Here is a 15,184-nt window from a genome sequence, read left to right as displayed (position 1 = left end):
CACAGCAATTACCTTTGCAAAGGGAAAACATAAATTATACAAATCACGGATTCCAAGAAGCCCTTGCTCCTACTTATCTACCCCGGACAATAGTACTAATGTATGAAATGTCAATGTACAAAATTAGGCTCCCAAATCTGCATCCTTGTGCCCAAATAAGTGACTTTACTGTCAAAAATTGCTTAATACAAAACATTTCTTTCTATTCTGATGGCGTTACGCCGGTATAAAATAGGAGTGATGTAATGGGCACTGAAGACCCCAAAAGCGATTTGAAAAAAGCAGCAGAATGTAGCGTTAGAACAAACAAATGGCTTGTCTGTATTTTCCACGTAGAAGCAGTCCAACAGACATTTTCTTTTCTAAAATAATAAAACTAACGTCCTGTAAGGGGCACCTTCAAAGAGGCGGATGAACTCTACTCCATTAGCACATGTCACGCGTGCAGGATGGTTCAACCCTGACAGGGACCCAGATATGTAACATCTCAAAGAAACACCGTTAGAGTGCAGTCATTAAACTCATTAAACCCATTTTCTGGATGCAGATGGTTTTAATTCCTACATTCATTGCACAGTTGACTTTTCTCAGGAAATTTAGTAGCTAAAAGAATTTTGACTCAAACTGAGCAAAAGTTCTGTGGTATTTATTATATCAGAGATCATTGCTATTTGTTGCAGAATAACCTCACGTTTACTGGTGCCATAAATGGAGATGTCTACGTCTGGAAGGACCATTTTCTGGTTAGACTTGTGGCAAAAGCTCACACAGGGCCGGTGTTTACGATGTACACGACTCTTCGAGACGGACTCATTGTTACGGGAGGGAAGGAGAGACCGTAAGACATCTCATCTTCCTAAAGTGCACAGCCTTGCTCTCTCTTATGTGATGGTTTTATTATATACTCTAGGCATGCACAACGCTTCCCAGAGAGAAAGGGTGTCTGTAGTGTAGTGGTGTCAATCTAAATTTTACGTAGCGCACCCAGGTGTCTTGGCAAGCAAAGGACTAGTAAGTAAAGGACTGGTAAGCAGGACGTTCACAGCCACGCGCGTTACACGCAAAGGACGTACGGAACCTCAAACCAGCAGCTGAAATGAACGCCCGTATAAGCTCCTGCAGCCTGGCATAAGGGGCTTTTTCTTAGTTCTTTAATTCTGTCAAACGACAGACAACCTCTCCCGGCGGAGAGACTGTGATTAGGAAGTTCTTTGATTTACTAGAAAGCAACATATTTGCTGAGTTTGTCTTGGTGACAGAGATCTGAGATGAAGAGAACAAGAGAACAATTTGTTTTTCACAAATTAGGCATGATACTGTTTAAGCCATAAAGTGAAGTGTGATAGGGTTTTATTTTTATTGTTAATATTCACTTTCCACTGGACGAGAGCGAGGTGTCTATAAACGGTAGAAGGTGATTCAACGCACAGCTGATTATTTAATCAGAAAAACACTGCAGGGCTTTACACGTGGGATTTGCTGTAGCCTATGCAGGAGACGCGTGGGTAACACAACCCGCTTCTTTTCAGCACCAAGGAGGGGGGAGCTGTCAAGCTGTGGGATCAGGAGATGAAGCGGTGCCGAGCGTTCCAGCTGGAGAGCGGGCAGCTCGTGGAGTGCGTGCGCTCCGTCTGCAGGGGGAAGGTGAGCGAGCCGCGGGCCCCCGCGGGGGCCGGCTGCCCCAGCTCGGCTGGGGCGCGCGGGACGAGGATTTGTAGTTACGGAGGAGGCTTTGTCCGCCTCGGCCGGGTGACAATCCCTTGGTTGCGTCCCCGGGCGCGGCGATGGGCCTTACGCTGTCTTCCGTCTTTGTTTTCCAATGACAAAAGGAGCGCAGGTACCCGCTTTTCAGGGTTTGCTTCCCCTCAAATGTAGGCGCAGCTCAGGGCCTTCAGTCAGGCAGAAGTGATCCTCGCTTTTTTTTTTTTTTAAGTCACAAATAAAACAAGTTCCTACTGAGAATTACGGGCTGGCTTTAAGTTTTGGTAAAGTGGAAAAGAATAGAAAATAACGGGTAATTCGAGATGCTAAAATCACTCTTGCACGTGTTGGAATCGTACTTGTACGTGTCGTGGAAGGAGCGTGTGACGCTGCAGGAGTGTTACTGCAGGTGACGCGTCCAACCTGCACCTCACAAAATGGTCTCTGTTTAACTTCTTAGTTCAAGTCTCAGGAATTGGACATGCTCTTGGGTAACAGCAGGTGCAAGGTGCTTTCAAGCAGTCTAAGACTAAAAGCCTGGTTTGAGTTTTTTAATTATTGCCCAAATACTATATTTAGTTACCTCAGAGGTGTGAGAATCCTCCTTTGCCAACTTGTGTGTAAACCCTTAGATCTGAATTAAGATCCTTAATGGCACGGTGGAAATCCAGGGCAGCCACTCAACAGGAACACCGGAACGCGGCAGCAGATCTCAGGATGTCAAAGCGTCAGGGGTTTTACTCTCCTGTTTTTAAGATGTTGCATGAACAAGAAATATAAATCAGGCCGAGTTATCAGATATTTCTGCAATACATCGGTACTTTACTGCTATTGATATATTCTGTCTGTTATACTGACAACCCGTCTCTCATTCTTTTTTTCGGCTACAAACAGGGGAAAATCTTAGTGGGAACGAAAGATGGAGAAATCCTTGAAGTAGGAGAAAAAAATGCAGCTTCAAACTTGTTGATCGACTGTCACATGGAAGGGGAAATCTGGGGCTTAGCAGCTCACCCCTCAAAGGACATAGTTATCTCTGCAAGTAACGATGGAACAGCGAGAATCTGGGACCTGTGTGACAAGGTGAGTTATCACTAAATGGAAGAGTATCTGGTGATAAATGATCATTTGTACGGCCGCGCATTGGTCCAGCTGTACGCCGCGCGCAGCCAGCCACGTTCCTCTGCCGTTCGGCTCCTTTTCCTGCTGCGCGGCCCTTGGCAGGGAAACGCGGTTATTCCAAAGCACGGCTGCCGATGGAGGGCCTTGTGCCGTGGATTGCTTACTCTGCTCCAAAAGCGCAGACTGGAGAGGATTAAGGAAACGCTTTAATTCCGTGCTGACAGACCGGGCGGCACAGATTGCCGTGGCGCTAATACGCAGCCCCTGAGAGTCGCGGCTCCCTCTGTTGTACAGCCTTGCTCTAGAACCGGGCGCGTCGCAGATGTCTCGGTCAGGATTTTTTTTTCCCCAAGTCAAATTGCGTAACAACCACCATTTAAAAAGATAACAAATAAAACATTTTTTAAAAAATAACAAAAAGGTTTCTGCCTATGCTAGCCTACAGAAACCTTTTCAAAAGGTAGCTACCCTGGCCAACAGGGATAATTTTAAATATGGAAAATGAATATACTCTAGATACAGTCAGATAAGAGAGAATGCAAGAACATTCCAGTCTGTTTTCACATAGCGAATCCAATGGAAAAAACCTACCGGGATGGGCAGTTGCAGAAGCTATATCAAAATCCCCTTTCAGACAAACTCGGGGCTGGATTTTTCAGCCTTTTCTGCTGAGCAGTATTCTTGCTGGTGTCAAACTTGAACTCACCCTGCAACAAGACGGGTGCAAGCATGAAACCCATCTGAATTACACTGATATTTAGAAGTCTGGTTTGCAACATACGCCTGGTGGGATGTGATTTTTCAATGTGAAATTTCAGATTTATATTTAGAGGAAACTATAGACATTTTGTTTCCAGTGAGTGACTTTTCCGCTTTGCGTTTGGAAGCTTTCCACTCGGTGGGTTTGTCCAGGGGAGGTATGAGCCTCTTGCTTCTGTTGCTGCAGAAACTGCTGAACAAAGTGAATCTGGGTCACCCGGCAAGATGTGCCACGTATAGTCCTGATGGCGAAATGGTCGCAATTGGCATGAAGAATGGAGAATTCGTTATTTTGCTTGTAAACAGCCTTAAGGTTTGGGGCAAAAAGCGAGACAGGAAGTCTGCAATCCAGGATATCAGGTATGGCAGCGCTTCCAGCTGCGCTCCTCTAAAAACGCCGCCCTTCCTCAAGAAACAGGCCATCGAGGTCCAAGTTCCTTTCCAGGTTTTTGTAACGCCAGGTTGGTTTAAACCTGCTTGAAATCATGAAATGCATTTACGGGCTGACTGGTGGTTTTACATCTGCCTCAAGCTTATATCTCTTATCTGCCACGCATTGTGATGAATTCAGTTATATCCACTCGAGTATAGCCAGTAACTTGTGCGCTGTGGGGCTGGGGTTATGGGAATTAATGTTATAGTGCATTTTAAAATCGCGGTTCCTGTTGCCTTCCCCCAGAGGATTAGTGTTACACCGCACATGAAGTGCAGTATTGACACCCGTTCACTGCGTACAGCATCCCCCCTCTTCCTCATCCGTTAAGCATCGAGGCGTGGCTGGGATTCAGTCTTGCTATTGAGAGAAGGTTTTTTTGTTTTCCAGTAGAAGAGATTTGTTCTGTTGTGTTAACATGAAAGGCAAAAGAAAATTCCTGCACAGAAACAGCAAATTATATCCCCATTCTGTGTTTTATTGTCTAGGATCAGCCCGGATAACAGGTTTTTGGCGGTGGGTTCACAAGAGCAGACCGTAGATTTTTATGATCTCGCTCAAGGTACAACCCTCAACCGCATCGGCTACTGCAAAGACATTGCGAGTTTTGTCATACAGATGGATTTCTCTGCAGACAGCAGGTACATTCAGGTACGTCTCAGGTAAACCCATGTTTGTATTTATTGCGACTTGCTGTTATCAGGTAATGACAAGAAGAAAGGGTGAGGGAGGCTTTCTTTGCAAAGTCGTTCTGAATTTCCAGGCGCCCTCGCTTTCCCTGGGGTGGGCTGCGCGCGACACCTGAACTCAGACCTGCGGTTTCCTCCGGGAGTTCTTCTGATTTAGCGAAACTGGGCTGAGAGAAACCAGAGAACATTTCCCGATAAAACCTGTTGAGACTATTACTGCTGGAAATCTGAAAAATAAAGAAAACGATGTATTAACGGCAAGTTACTAGGTCTTTCCTTTCCTGCTTTCAGGTATCTACGGGTGCCTACAAGCGTCAAGTTCACGAGGTACCGCTGGGAAAGCAAATAACAGACCCTGCAGTGATAGAAAAGATCACGTGGGCCACGTGGACGAGGTAAAAACTGCAGAGCACAGCTGCACAAAGCGCTTGTATAAAATCATGCGAGTGCTTTCACAGGAGATAAAGCCCAGGATTTACAGATAGCGATAGTTTAGGAGTCACACACATGAAAAAAGAATTACGTTCTGTGACGGGCTTTATTATGAGATTGCATTTGGGTGCAGTGATTTAGAGGGAAAATACTTGGGTTTTTTAAAGCAGGTGGGTTTTTTTATTAGGAGGCTGTGTTGCCTCCCCCTGCTCTAGAAGAGAACAGCAGCAAGTCAGCCCTGTGGTCTAATGCTGTGTTTTAACTCGGTTTTGGAACAGCATTCTCGGAGATGAAGTCATTGGAATTTGGCCGCGAAATGCAGATAAAGCAGATGTCAACTGTGCGTGTGTGACCCACGCTGGCCTAAACATAGTCACAGGAGATGACTTTGGTCTGGTGAAACTCTTTGATTTCCCATGCACCGAAAAATTTGTAAGTGGCTATTTTATTATCTGAACAGCTTGCTTTTGCCCAGCTTCAAGCGGCTCGGCCGTTTTAAGGGCGCGGGGGCTGTTGGTGCGCGGCACAGCCGGCGGCCCCCGCGCCGGTTCCGCAGCTGCTGTTCTTTCCCAACAGGCCAAACACAAGCGGTACTTTGGGCACTCTGCGCATGTCACCAACATACGCTTTTCTCACGATGACAAGTACGTGATAAGTACGGGAGGAGACGACTGCAGGTAACTGCTTATTTATTCTCATGATGATCAAAAATGTTTTGCGTATCTTTCTACGCCAAACGCACAGCAACACGTTTGGCGCCTTTCTCAGCCGCTCGGCGCTCGCCGAAGCCTGCCGATGTGTGACAGGTTTAGCCTGTTCTGCTTACCCTGGAATTGCCGTCTCGCGGTCACTTGCGCCAAGAGGTGGCCCCGCTGTGGCACAGCAGCCCCTGAGGTGTCTGAGGAACATTTAGATGAGACAAAGACAGCTGGTGGGGTGTCAGTCACACCAAAATAACTGAATAGCTCCCGCCCGGCAAAGGGTAGCACAGCAATTCCGGGAGAACAGAAGCACAGACGGATTTAGAAAGACATTTCAAGTAACGGGAGGCTTCTCAAAAGGTGCTTTAAGTTTGTGTTGGGGTGCTTGGGGTTTTTTTTTCCCCCCTAATTAAAGAAAGCAACCAAACAAAAGCCAACAGCCACATATGTGATTCCAGCTGGATCGCTCCTCGAGTGTATCTGAGCTTCCAGTGCTGCTCAGAGAGGACAGAATTGTCAGGCAAAAGAGGGAGCAGAAAGGTGAGGAACAAAAACTAAATGTGGTTACACACAAACCGTGAGAGACTTCTGAAACAGCAAAATGTAAAACTAGAAAATCCGCCAAGCAGCAAGGTAGGAACCGAAAGGACACGAAGTCTCACAGGAGCAAGGATGAAGAAGCTGCAGACAAGACCCAGGTATTTGTAACTGCTCACTCAGGAGGGAAAATACAAGCCAGGGAGTGCAGGACTGAGTCACTGTTGCCTAAGCACTGATGTATGTTTTGTGACACCAGCTCCTCTCAGCAAAGGTGGTTAAAAAAAAAAAAAAAAAAAAGTGCATTTGAGGGCTTAACGTTGCTTTACTGGACATCTTGCTGGTCAATCTCCATTGCGAGCCACGTGTGCGCTTAGTGCAGCCTCTCGGTGCAGTATGCTGAAGGTTGCCATCAAGTCACTCAGAAAAATAACCGTGCTCTCGCTGGATTTGTTCGTAGCGTGTTTGTGTGGCGATGCCTTTGAGAGGAGCCGCTCTGGGCAGGACAACCGGCAACGCGTCCAGGCCTCGGCTGGCCTGCCCCGGGCCGGGGCACCGCCTCGCCTCCGCCCGTGACTTCAGTGAACGTGATCGTGCATCTGAAAGACCGACGTCCTTGCGAGGGGAGCTGAAGCGTGAAAGGGAACGGCTCTGTAACTCGGGTAGGCCCAAGTGCTGGACAGTTCACTCACAAAGCTGCTTTTGCCTAATGCTGTGTTATTCAAACCGTGTCTGGAAAGGGAGCACACTGAGAACAGGCTGGGCCCTTTAATTTGCGCAATTTCAAAATTGATGATTGAACGTTTGTTCAAGAAGTTGGTGGGTTTTAACCACACTTGTTTAAAAACTCCCATTTGGTGCACTGAGCAAACCTGCGTTTAACGAGCATGCTGGGGTTCCCACTTCAGCTTCCAGTAATCGAAGGAGCAAAGTACCATTTTTTTAAGTCTGTTTTGGTTTTAAATATATATATTGGGCAATTTTTTCTATCCATTAAGTGCCTTTGAATAATTTCCCAGTCGTATGGGCTACGGTTTTGCCTCCCACCAGTTGCTTTCAACATACGGTGCTATAACTTTGACACAGGAGGGCTAATAACCGTCACCGCCTGTTCCAGCTGCACACCTACGCTACCCCGGCCTCCGCTTTGTTTGTCATACCTTCACAAGTGAATTCCAAAGTGTTTCCAACAGCAAGAAGCTGCGCGCTGTTGTGCGGACGCGTTCTGGGTAAGCCGTGCGGCATCGGGGGCTGGCGGCGACCGCAGCCCCAGCGTGACCCGCGAACGGTGGTGAGCAGAGGCAGAGGGCCGAGAGACCCGGGTAAATTCTAACACAAAAAAAATGAGAAGGTTGTTCCCCAAGCGCTCCTGCGCTCTGCTTGTGTGAAAAATGTGCTTTAGAGGTGACTGTGGCGCAGGCGGTGGCCAGCTCGCGTGTTTCACAAGGGGTTTGGAAGATCCAGAATCGCTCTTTCCCAGTTTCCCATTCTGGAGGCGCTTCCTGAAGCCGCCCCAAGCGATCTCCGAACGCCTGGTGCCCTCTGGCTGGCAGCGTGTCCTGTGCTGCTTAGGAGTAGAAAATCAATCACTCCCATACCAGAAAACTTGCCTGTCCTTGAGAAAAGCCCCATTTTTTGCTAGATTTGGGCTCCTCTCCCCATCAGTGGTTCTCTTGCAGCCGCTCAGCTGTGGGATCAGGCAGCTGAGGATTAGGAAGAGACCCTTCAGATCATCGAGTCCAACCACGGAGTTGCACATGTTCCCAAAAGGCAAGTAAAACTGGTCCACCTTTGTTAACAAACACTTTGTCAAAACCAAAAGCTACAGGGCCAGTGGCATGGGGGAAAGAAAACTAAGTTCCACTTTTTCCACTGAAACTGCTTAGAAAGGAACAGAAAAGGTGGGCAATGTCAAAACAAATGTTGTTTGAGATTTCTGGCATGGAACAACATCCATATTTTGAAATTACTCTTCTTTGAAAAAAGCTGTTTGTTAACCAAAAGAAATAAAGGCCAAAATAAAACACTTAGACTTGCATTTAGCCTTCGAAAAGAAATGTTAACTAGTGCTCTAGACCCAGTTCAGGAAAATGGAACTTTGGAGCCTTCGCGTGCTGCAGGAATGGCCAGTTCAGGTGGCTCGAGGTACAGGGAACACACAAAAGTGCTTCAGCAACCTCCAAGAATCACCTCTTTTTAAAACCGAATTTATTAATGCCTTATATTACTATACAGAAGATCAGTTTGTCAGATACACAATAAGAGTCCCTATGCAGTCTTTTTTTTTTTTTAAAGAAACCTCCTCGATCAAGTAAATTACTCGTTAGGTGGTGATGTCAGTGACACTTCTTTGCCTATGTTGTACTAATGTTTGCCTTCCTTCCACTCTGATTGTAGCCCCAATCAAACCAGTTGCGTGGCAGAATGAATTAATCAACGGTGGTCTGATAAATATCTTAAAGCAATAGTGTCTGCCAGGAAAACACCTAAAATTTGTATGTTTATAAGGTTTGGCTTTATGTATAATATGTTCAGAAGTAATGCTGTATTATACTGTAAACTAAAATATTAGTGCATGAATTTATATTTCACCGGTCAAGATGCCATTAATTTAAAAGCTGTGTCTCAAGTAAATTTGGATACGAGTTCTCGATGTCCAGCCCTTAAATCAGATTCAACAAGTTGCTCTGAAATGATTCTTGAGACTTGCTTTACAATTTCCTTCAAACTAGAATATGGCATCAAACATTATTGTCTCAAAAATAAAAGCAAGCAAGGATCTTCACGTCATTTAGGAAAATCTAAAATGTCATCTGTCACAACTGTCAAGAACAACTCACGCCACTGAACTGGGACCTGCCGCTGTCACCCCGTGTCACGGAGCAAGAACTGAGCATCACCGGCCGAGCGGGACGTGGAACCTGGAGCTGGAACTGAACAAACTGCTTCACACTGCACAGACGGAAGGAAAAGGGATCAGGAAATCCAGCTACTCACATCGCTATACGGCTGACAAACTATTTCCACCACCTTGTACAATGGATATTTAATCACAATGAACTTAAACAAAATAAACACAAATATATTAAACTTGCCTCAAGAAAGCAAAATACCAATATTATTTTATGTCTATAAGCTTTATTGATACTTGGGGTGTTTGGGGTTTTTGCGCTTTTTTTGTGTGTATTTTTTTCCTGGGTGGTTTTTTTTGTTTGTTTTTTGTCTTTTTTTTTTTTTACATTTCACAATGCATTCCACAGACTTAGTTCAATACAGCTTAAACTGCAAGTCTATAAGTTTTCATTCATCGTTTCTTGCATAACATGGTTTTAAGTTTCCAAACAACATTTGCAGCATTAGCTATTCTGTCCACAGATTATCAGAGTTTGAGAGACTGTAGAGTTATTTGCTCAAAAATCAACTACTGTACGTTTGTGCAACAACGTGTATGCTGTAATTTTCTCTTAATATATGTGGAGGTTCCTTTGTTCGTTTCTCTTTTGCTTTTTTAAACAGATGCTAGTGTTTACAGAGACGTTTTAGTTCTTCAAGCTTGTGTGCTATGGAGCTAGTCCAGAAATGAGTCAATTCTCTGGAGAATGAAGCACTGTGGAGCAGCTGACAGATCTAAGCTTTGTGAAACACATATATATATATAGATATATTGGCAATTGATAAAACGATAAAATCACAATACAGCTATACTCATACCAAAAAGGCAAGATTTTTCAAAACTTGCTAAAATGGTATATTCTTCTAAAACATCTCATTTTAGAAAATCTGCATCAATCTACACAGACCATGGACAGTGCACAGACTGGGCCGTGTCTCCCCCGCCTGCTCGGGCCCCGCAGGACGAACCTCTGCTCAAGCAAAATGTACAGCTGTCTCAAACCGCTGCATTAGCCAGTGCTGCACACAGGATAGAGAAAGATGATTAGTTTTAGATCCATACATAGCAGCTTACAATACTTAAGATGATGAAACACATGGCAGTCAAAACAGTTATTTTTCCTCAAACACTGCGTTGCTAAAAAATAAAGATCTGTGAAATTGCACTGCAATGTCAAGGGCTTCGCTATTCCCTGACCCTCCCCATGTAAATCCAAATGAGTATTTATTTTTTTTTTCCCCCCTTGAAAGATGAACTTCCTATCGATACGTTGCTTCAGGCTTTTTACTCGGTTTTGCGCTTCAACCCAGGGATCTTTGCTTGGATCCTGCAAGAGGAGCAAGAGAGGAAAAAGAACAACATTTAAGTGACAAACTAAAAAAAAAAAAAAAAGTAGATAGCAAAATAGTCTTAGAAACAGCAGCACGTGAAGATAATTAGCACAGCTACACAAAACCATTACACTGAGAAACCAACGCAATTGCTAAATTCTTCATTCACCCCTTACTTGTAACTGCTGAGGGCCTCAGATTTCGCTAATGGTTTCAAAGATGGAGATTTCTATTAACACAGGATTAACTTAACAACATATCAGTAAGAAAGGAGCTGATTTCGTAACCACTCCCAGTTTAAACAAAGGACTTTTCCCCCTCAGGACTAGAGCACGTGACGCGTGTGTTACATACACAGCACCACACACACCAGGGACTCTCAGCATTATTTAGAAAGTGAAATTTAGAACGGCACTACTCACTTGGCCATCGCATCTTTGACATTCTTGTTCACGAGCCCCAAATAATGGTCGATTTGGGCCTGAAAGGGAAGCAGGCAGATGTCAGAGGGCAGGGCCCTGCGAGGGGGCAGGAAAGCGGCTTAGGCAGGCCGGGCCTGGCTGGTAACCAGCTTAGGCCTGCGAGAGCAGCCGGCAGCTCCTCAAGAGGATTGAGGAGCCCGGGTTAGTTAAGCTGCACAAACTGTCCATCGTCCCCCCTCGGGGCTCCGGGGTTTCCTTTCACTGCAGAGCGCTGTTTTTGGAGCGCAGGAGGCTCCGCCATCTGCCCGGAGCCGTTCCTCCCGTCCCCGGTCCCAGGCCGCCGCGGGCGGCGGTTTGGAAAGAGGAGAAGAACTGCTAAGCCTGAGCTGGCTGCCCCTGCTGTGCCATCACCTGCTCAAGACAGTCCCTGCTCAACCTCTGCTGTAATTTATCAAACGGGCTTTATTTTGGCTCCCTAGCTCTTTCTTTTACATTCGTCTCTCCTGTTTTTGCCAGGGCTACAAATTCCAAAGGGCTTCAGGACACAAGTCCTGAAGATCAGCTCCAAAGAGGTTCCTTCAGAAGTTGTTTTTAAAGTACTTACATCAGGATTAAGGCACCGTGCCTGCTGCTGCTGCTGCTGCTTTAGTCCTGACCAAACGTGGCTCAGGAGAGAAGGCCTCCAGGTTAACCGGGCCTTTTTTGCCACCATTTGCTGGGGAAGCTGCCTCAGATGCCACCAAAAGAGGAGGAGGGAAAAGCACACGCAGCCTGGACTTCAAAGTGGACTTGGTTGATGGTTTTCTTTTATTCATTTGTGGATTTCCTTCAATAGAGCTAATTTTATGAAGCACTTAATGAATCGTCTTAAACACTCACCTGATGTCTCTCATAAATAACAGGAACACTGAAGAGCGAAATCAAAGCTGGAAAAGAGCACATCAAAGGTATAAATATTGACAAAAGGGATGGTGTTCAGGTAAAACAATGACTAGTTTTCACACATTAACACTTCTTTCCAAAAAGTACAAGAAAAAGAAATAACTAAGCCACACAGAAAGACTGTTGGCTGGCAAGTTAAACAATCCCTCTTAAGGAGCAGCTGGGCTGTTCTCCAGGCCTCATTACCAGCTCAGCAAGTTTGGTCACAGTTCAGTTCTTTGCTGTGGGTTATGCAAATTCTTCAAAAAGGATGTTGAGGCTTCTGCAGCGTCAGTGGGTTTCTGACACCTGAAGCCAGAAACAGAACTATCCAGTGGGCCAGGGCCAGAGGCAGTTCTGCACCTCCCCAAAGCGCCAGCACAGCGCCGATATTCGGGCAAGGACAGCACAGCAGAGCTGCTTTTACACGATACAACGCCTGGAAAAGCAGCAGTCCCCGGGAATTCAACACTGCAACTCAAAGCGACCATTCTGCAGTGTTATCAGCGTCCTAGAAAAGGACACACAACTGTAACATCTTGTTGTGCTCCCAAGGACACGGGAACAGCCTCACAGTACCACGCAGACTTCAGGGCTTTCCCAGGGTTATTTTGTACAGCAGGTATTTAACACAATTTAAAACACTTACCCAGAATCAGTAATGTCAGACCATTAAACAAGGCACCAACATAAGTGAATACCCACATCAACACCGCAAACTAAAAAGGAGAAAAAAAAAAAAACAAAAAAAACCCACATCAGACCACAGTCTTACCAGAACAGACTAGTTAGAGCAGTGAGAGAACTTCTCTAAACACACATATGAAACTAAAACGCCCCAAACTCCACCCTTGTAGGTCTCGTGTAATTAGAGATGAGCGCGGAGATGGCTGAAGGGTTTTGTAATGGGACGTGTGGGCTCTGGCGCCCAGGTCAGCGCTGAACCCAGCCCGAGTCAGCAGAGAGCAGGAGCCGGCAGAGCTGGGCGGCTGCGACGGGCGAACACAGCTCCTGCCTCCCGCCCTGCGAGGAGAAGCTCTGGACACGGAAAGATTCACGAAAGAGAGGAATCAACAGCGCCATAAAATGGATGCTGGCTCTAGATCAGAGACAAATTGAGAAGCAAAGACGTCCTGTCCCCAGAGTGCTGAGCCCGCAGACTGCCGTGCCCCCCGCTCCCTCCCCTTCCCGCACAGCCCCGCTCCACGCGCATCTGCCCGAGTCGAAGCCCCTCAGCTCTCTGCCAGGTGAAGTGTCCCGAGCGCACCTCTGACCTATGCCGCAGGCTGCCAGCTCTATTTCTGTCTGTGATCCCTCCCCAAGGAAAATCAGCCGCTTTTCTTCTAGTGTTGCACAGCCCGTAAGAAGCAGGGCAGAAGCCAGGATCTGGATGTCACACAGAGTGGATTCACCAGCGCTTATTTCTCCCTACACACTGAATTGTGCTTTGCATTGTGCAGAGCACACACAGGAGACCCCCCAGGCCTTTAATCAACTAAGCACGTCTGGTTATTTTCCGTGCAAGACACCACAAAACGCTGAAGAGCCAACCAGAGCGGGTGTGGAGCAGCTGCTGCGTCAGGAGAGAAGATCCGGGCTGCTGACAACCAAAGGTGAAGATCCCCGATAAGAACACGCAAGGAAAAGATGGGCACAAGGCACTGGGAAGAAAAAAAGCCCACTGAAGGACAGTGGGTGCAGGCAAGGATCTGTCCTGCAGCTGAGTTACTCACAAGTTATGTATCCTAACAGCCCTTTTTAGCTTATTGTAAGATGCAAAATATCCAAACCCAACACAATCAACAGCCAACAATAAGCGCATGACAATCAAGACAACTGAATGGCCCCTGTAATGAAATGAAGTTTACTTCAAGAGCTTGATTCAAAGCTGCTCCCATTCCAAAGGCAGCGGGATCGATTGCAAATGATGCAGTTCTGTCCCTGCAGCTCCTCCTCAATGTGACACAAACGGCACCAGAGGCACAAAGTCACCCCTCGGACAAGGCTGCAGTGTTACCATGCGCTGCGCTCCCACTGAAGGGTTTGGCAGGTTTATCAAGAGAAATAAAAAAGCAGATTTCTCTAAAGTCCCTCATGATTCATGCAAACCTTGGCCCAGTTCCGCCCCGCGCTGCCGGGCGGGTTGGCCGCCTGCCTTGCACAAGACGTTCTACCGGAGCAAACGGCGTCCTTGCGGAGCCCGCCTGGCCGCGCAGCATGGCCCCCTCCCAGCAACCGCACCAAAGTCGCAACTTTGACTGCAGCAAAGAGCCCCCAGGGCTGCGATCGTTCAGACGAGTTCTCTTGCGGGCTGCTGGCTTCATCCTCACACTCCAACACCTCCTCTGCGGGAGCCGGTTCCCGACGCCGAGCTCCGCCCCGGGCAGGTGAGCAGCCAGTAAAATAGCACTGAGGCTACGACCAAGCCCGAAAACCCGAGTTTATGTGAGCAGAGAGGTAACGGATATGAATCAGTCCCAAAGTCCAACAATTATCAGAACTACCCTGTCCTATTTAGTGAACATCGAATTTATGGCCGAGGAAAGATCAAAATCCAGGAGTTCGCATTCGACTGACTCGGGCTTTGCTTCTCCTCAAGTGGAGATGCACTGAACCGAGTTTTTGCCTCCCGCACTGCAACGATGAATGACTCCCCGGTACCCAAAGCACCCGCAATTTAATGGCAAATCCAGAAATGCCCACATATCGAGGTCCTTCCCTACAAACCGGCGCAGCTAGAGCTCTGTGTCTCAAGGGCGCGGCTGAGCAACGGCAGAGCGGAGCTGAGGCCCCGCGTCTGGGTGTCGGGACGAGGTGCAGCCTCCCCGGGCCTGGGCAAGGGCTCCCCTGGGCCGCTCCGCACCAGCTCCCAGCAACCTCGCCTTGGGCTGCGGAAATATTTGGAGTCCGTTTTAAGACTTCCCTGACTGATGCATTGTTTAATGGAAAAAGGTCTTAACAAGACAGATTTTACAGCCAGAACTATTACGCACAATAAACTGACCTGTGGACGTTTTCTACAGCAGAGATCTGCAACTATAATTATACACAAACGTGCTGTTTCCTATAGTAAAGATGTTTAAACTACACAAGCCAAGATATTTTTATTTAAACCAGGGCCATTATATTACATAAAACCCCAGCATCTTAATGTTCTCCTCAAGCACAAACTCTTCAAAATTATTAACTTGTGCTTGTGAGCTGTCCTGACATTCACTGGTTTCATCTAAGGGTTGCTCCCAA

At 46.7% G+C, this 15,184-nt stretch overlaps 2 protein-coding genes across 8 annotated transcripts in view; one reads left to right on the top strand and one right to left on the bottom strand.

Moving 5' to 3' along the window:
- The window catches only part of EML6 (EMAP like 6), an 86,077-nt gene extending 77,905 nt beyond the window's left edge, over nt 1–8,172 (top strand). The window contains exons 36-45 of one of the 2 annotated variants that reach the window (XM_065630821.1): nt 681–838; nt 1,530–1,644; nt 2,596–2,784; nt 3,770–3,942; nt 4,504–4,666; nt 4,996–5,099; nt 5,415–5,568; nt 5,713–5,813; nt 6,835–7,036; nt 8,054–8,172. In XM_065630821.1, coding sequence (XP_065486893.1) covers nt 681–838; nt 1,530–1,644; nt 2,596–2,784; nt 3,770–3,942; nt 4,504–4,666; nt 4,996–5,099; nt 5,415–5,568; nt 5,713–5,813; nt 6,835–6,859 — 1,182 coding nt within the window. In that variant the 3' untranslated portion in view covers nt 6,860–7,036; nt 8,054–8,172. Of the gene's footprint in view, nt 1–680; nt 839–1,529; nt 1,645–2,595; nt 2,785–3,769; nt 3,943–4,503; nt 4,667–4,995; nt 5,100–5,414; nt 5,569–5,712; nt 5,814–6,834; nt 7,063–8,053 lie in introns of those variants that run through there. The other variant, XM_065630820.1, reaches the window with a different exon arrangement.
- A 393-nt stretch (nt 8,173–8,565) lies between these two features.
- The window catches only part of RTN4 (reticulon 4), a 63,588-nt gene continuing 56,969 nt past the window's right edge, over nt 8,566–15,184 (bottom strand). For all 6 annotated transcript variants that reach the window (XM_065632573.1, XM_065632574.1, XM_065632572.1 and 3 more), the window contains 4 exons: nt 12,591–12,660; nt 11,900–11,946; nt 11,021–11,079; nt 8,566–10,594 (listed from right to left, as the gene is read on the bottom strand). In XM_065632573.1, the coding sequence (XP_065488645.1) occupies nt 10,552–10,594; nt 11,021–11,079; nt 11,900–11,946; nt 12,591–12,660 (219 nt within the window). In that variant the 3' untranslated portion in view covers nt 8,566–10,551. The remainder of the gene's footprint in view (nt 10,595–11,020; nt 11,080–11,899; nt 11,947–12,590; nt 12,661–15,184) is intronic.

Source organism: Caloenas nicobarica, chromosome 3 (assembly GCF_036013445.1).
Source record: "Caloenas nicobarica isolate bCalNic1 chromosome 3, bCalNic1.hap1, whole genome shotgun sequence".
Lineage (NCBI taxonomy): Eukaryota > Metazoa > Chordata > Aves > Columbiformes > Columbidae > Caloenas > Caloenas nicobarica.
The sequence above is the reverse complement of the archived record's forward strand: the minus strand, read 5'-3'. Positions and strand labels throughout refer to the sequence as shown.